Source organism: Dipodomys ordii, unplaced genomic scaffold (genome assembly GCF_000151885.1).
Source record: "Dipodomys ordii isolate 6190 unplaced genomic scaffold, Dord_2.0 Scaffold53, whole genome shotgun sequence".
NCBI classification, from domain to species: Eukaryota; Metazoa; Chordata; class Mammalia; order Rodentia; family Heteromyidae; genus Dipodomys; species Dipodomys ordii.
In genome coordinates, this window is record NW_012267269.1 from 4,964,510 (window position 1) to 4,969,007 (window position 4,498).

General features: G+C 38.6%; 1 protein-coding gene across 1 annotated transcript in view; it reads right to left on the reverse strand.

Annotated features, from left to right (window-relative positions):
* The window catches only part of Haus6 (HAUS augmin-like complex, subunit 6), a 46,638-nt gene that overhangs the window by 41,429 nt on the left and 711 nt on the right, over nt 1-4,498 (reverse strand). Inside the window, 1 exon segment of the mRNA XM_013020761.1 lies at nt 995-1,090. Within this exon segment, the coding sequence (XP_012876215.1) occupies nt 995-1,090 (96 nt within the window).

Consider the following 4,498-nt stretch of genomic DNA (forward strand, 5'->3'; position numbering starts at 1 on the left):
AAGCAGAAAAAGCTGGAAGTGGTGCTGTGGCTCAAGTGGTAGAGCACTAGCCTTGAGCTGAAGAGCTGAGGGACAGTGCCCAGGCCCAGAGTTCAGGCACCATGACTGGCAAAAAAAAAAAAAGAATTGTACTCATTACCTAATTCATGTAAGTATAACCTCTCTGTATATCAACTCTTACAATATTAAAAAAAAAAAAAAAAAAAACAGGGGCACCGGTGGCTCACACCTATAATCCTAGCTACTCAGGAGGCTGAGATCTGAGGATCGAAGTTCAAAGCCAGCCCGGGCAGAAAAGTCCACGTGAGACTCATCTCCAATCAGCCACTCAAAAACCAGAAGTGGCACTCTGTCAAGTGGTAGAGTGCTAGCCCTGAGCACACAGAGGCTCAGGGATGGCACCCAGACACTGAGTTCAAGCCCCATGACTGACCAAAAAATAAAAAAAGAAAAACACAGAACAATAATGAGGGCTGGGAAGGTGGCTCAGTGGTAGAACACTTGCCTTGCATGCATGAAGCCCTGGGTTCGATTCCCCAGCACCACATAAGCAAAAAGAAAAAAGAAAGTGGCACTATGGCTCAAGTGGTAGAGCGCTAGCCTTAAGCTTAAGAGCTGAGGGACGGCACTCAGGCCCAGAGTTCAGGCCCCACCACTGGACCCCCCCAAAAAAGAGTGCATAAACAGATTGGTATAAGTTAACTGTTTTTATTAAATTAAGACCATGAATAGTGTTAACTGATTTTATGAAACAAGATCTGCATGACCTAGGAAGTATATAACGGTTTTAAAGTAAATACCCCCCAAAAATGAAATTCTTGTTCAGAAATATATAAAGGTTAAACACTAAACCTCTAAAACTCACAACTAAATCTTACAATATCTACTCTAAACCAGAGCTAATGGTCAGAACTGAAATTATAGTTTAAGCTGACATAATCCATTTTCAAATTTGAGAATGACAAATAAAAGAAAATGAAGTAACTTTCCTTACTTGAAAACTCGTTTGGTAAGAGACTCGTCCAGTGTTTGAAATAAAAAATAAGAAACTATTTGAAAGGCATCACGGTTCAGCTTGTCAAACATGTTCCTAGTGGTTTAAAATGAAAAGGTAGGGAGAGAAAAACAAGAGGAAAATAACATTAAGCATTATCAAAAGTTGTAAGAGTTTGACACAAATTATTAATTTTATTCTCTTCAAAAGTAAAGGCAAACCTGCTGGAAGGAATGGTCAAAATGAGGACAGCTTGGCTTTGGTCTAAGTCAGAGCCCAAAAGAAATCTAGGTATAGATGGTTTATGAAAAGCCAACACTGGGATAGGCTAAATCATACAGGATTCTAAATATCCACACAAAATGAGACCAGAAGAGAATACTCTTAGCCAGGCGCCAGTGGCTCACGCCTGTAATCCTAGCTACTCAGGAGGCTGAGATCTGAGGATCACGGTTCAAAGCCAGCCCGGGCAGGAAAGTCTGTGAGACTCTTATCTCCAATAAAAACCACTAGAAAACTGGAAGTGGCATGGTAGCTCAAGTGGTAGAGGGTAGAGCGCTCGCCTTGAGCTGAAAAGCTGAGGGACAGTGCCCAGGCCCAGAGTTCAAGCCCCACGACCGACAAGAGAAACAAGTAGGTAGAATGTCTACAGGCCCCCTTCATATTTATATAAAATTATATATACACATATATGTAAATTAACTCCATGATATAGAACAAAAGATTTGTTTTTTCTGTTAATTTTTTGATGATTGTTTTCTTTTCTTTATATATAGTGAATTCAAGTATATATATATTCCGTAAGGGAAACGTACAGAATTTGAGAGAAAAAGGAGCAGCAGTGGTGCTCACTGGACATGGATGAAAGTAAACTATACAACTTTATATATTTCATAGGTGGAGGCAGGAGGGAGGGACTCTGGGAGAGAGTGAGGGAACAGAAGAGACTGTACAAAATAATCTCATTATCCAATATCACTGTACTCATTACCTGATTCATTTAATTGTAATCCCTCTGTAAATCACATTCATAATCACAATAAATTTTTTAAAGGAAAGGCAAATTCATTTTTCCTGTGCAAGATTATTTTTTAATCAATTTAGAAAAAGAAGGCTGGATATGTGGCTCAAGTGATAGAGAATATGCCCACCAAGCATAAGCCTTGAGTTTAAACCCAGCCCCACCACCGAAAAAAACAACATACAAGCTTTATTTTCTGATTCTAAAAATATACAACCAACAGAAACCTGGCACTACCATTCATGTAATGTGAACATTCTACAAAAAGGGAAGAAAAACATAAGTAGGTACAGAGAATTTTCCCTGTGTTAAATAGGCAGTATCAACCAATGCTTACTAAATAATAACATTCTTTATTTGCCAATCATTAACCTTTTATAAGGAATAACTCATCTACTATCTACTATTTGTTATTCTCATGTAAAGTATGTTATTTAACACAAATTATTTTATTTAATCTTACTAACACTAGATAGTAGTTTGAATATTCTCATTATTTAGATTGGGAAATTTAAATTTAGGGTAGAAAATTTGCTTCCCACAAAAGCACACTAATTTTGAAATATGTCACTGAAAAACACTGATTGTAAGTATGTCACCTGACCTGAGTGCCCTAGATATTTACTGCTGAATTGTACTCCCCAAACCATCTTTATCACATGCTAGCAAATTCATTAATTTTTAATATACCAATTTTTCTACTTATATCAAGTCAAAGTCAAAATACAACATGAAAAACACATAAGACTTTCTTAGCCTCATAATAAATGTAACACATGGGCTAGGATCATAGGTCAAGTGGTAAAAACAGCTGCCTAGCAAGCACAGGCTCCTAGTTCTAACCCCTGTACCACCAAAAAAGAAAAGGAAAAAAGTCACACAGCTATATAAACTCAAGAGTTAATAGAGCCTGGTAGTATAGCTCACTGATAACAGTTCTGGCCTCACATACATGAGGCCCCAGGTTTTATTTCCTATACCTCAAAAAAATAAATAAGAGTTAACAAGAAAGGCAAAGAATCAAATCAAGTAAATTTTAAAGTTGGCATTACAATCCTCTTGTTTGTGATCACATGTCCTTAAAATGTTTTTATTCCTTGAGGAATCAAATGTTATTTTTTTGCATAATACTCTATTCTCTGTGGCACTTAATCGTAATTAGTAACAGACATTTGTTATGGTCTTATTCACCCACTAGACTAAAATACTCTAAAGGAAAAAATTTCCTCCTTGACCACTGTATACCTATGTGTTAAATGGACAAATCAATCATTTCTCTCAATTCCCACTGTGAGCTTAACTTAGTTCAGGCAGCTTCCCCGTCTCATCAATTCTCTGCAATTCAATCCTTATGATATTTTTTTCAAAAATGCACTTTTCAGGCAAATACGCTAGACTAAGACTGTAAGGTCATTTTAAGCGTGTGTTGGTGTGTGTATGTGTGTATACATATATATGTGTGTGTATTATTATGTATGTATGTCTATAATTGGTGGGGGAGTACTGGGGCTTGAACTCAAGGCCTAGGTGCTATCCCTGAGCCTCTCTGTGCTCAGGGCTAGCACTATACCACTGGAGCCACAGCACCACTTCCAGATTTTTTGAGTAGTTTATGTTTTTTTTATTTTTCTGGTTTTGTTTTGTTTTGTCAGTCCTGGGGCTTGAATTCAGGGCCTGTGCTTCTTTTGCTCAAGACTAGTACTCTACCACTTGAGCCAGAGTGCCACTTCCAGCTTTTGCTGTGTATGTGGTACTGAGGAATCGAACCCAGGGCTTCATGCATGGGAGGCAAGCACTCTACCACTAAGGCACATTCCCAGATCTTTTTTTGAGTAGTTTATTGGAGATAAGAGTCTCACAGACTTCCCTGCCCAGGCTGGCTTCTGAAAACCGCCATCCTCGGATCTCAGCTTCCAGTGTAGCTAGAATTACAGGCATGTATACTTAACTCTAAGAACATAAGTCACACAACTACATGTTCACACAAACTAAAAAAATCATTAAATGACAAGCCAAAAAGAAAAAGGTTGCAGTATAAGCAAAGCAAAAACATGTTCCTCAGGGCACCGGTGGCTCATGCCTGCAATCCTAGCTATTCAGGAGGCTGAGATCTGAGGACACAGTTCAAAGCTAGCCCAGGTAGCAAAGTCCAGAAAAACTCGCAAGTGGAGCTGTGGCTCAAGTGGTAGAGCGCTGGACATGAGCTAGGGACAGCACCCAAGCCGAGTGGGTGGGTGGACAGATGGACACTCTCTAAATAAGACCCCAAGTTATCAGTTTGACAAGAACTGTACTCGTTATCTTACTTATGTACCTGTAACCTCTCTGTGCATCACTTTTACAACACAGCAAATGTTTTAAAAGACCCAAACGGATAGAGATATTAACCATTATAGTTAAAAACCATATCAGAAGTGGCAGAAGGGAAGGGGCTTTCACTGTTCATTTTAATGCCCTGGTCTTTTTTGTTTGTTTTTTTTTTT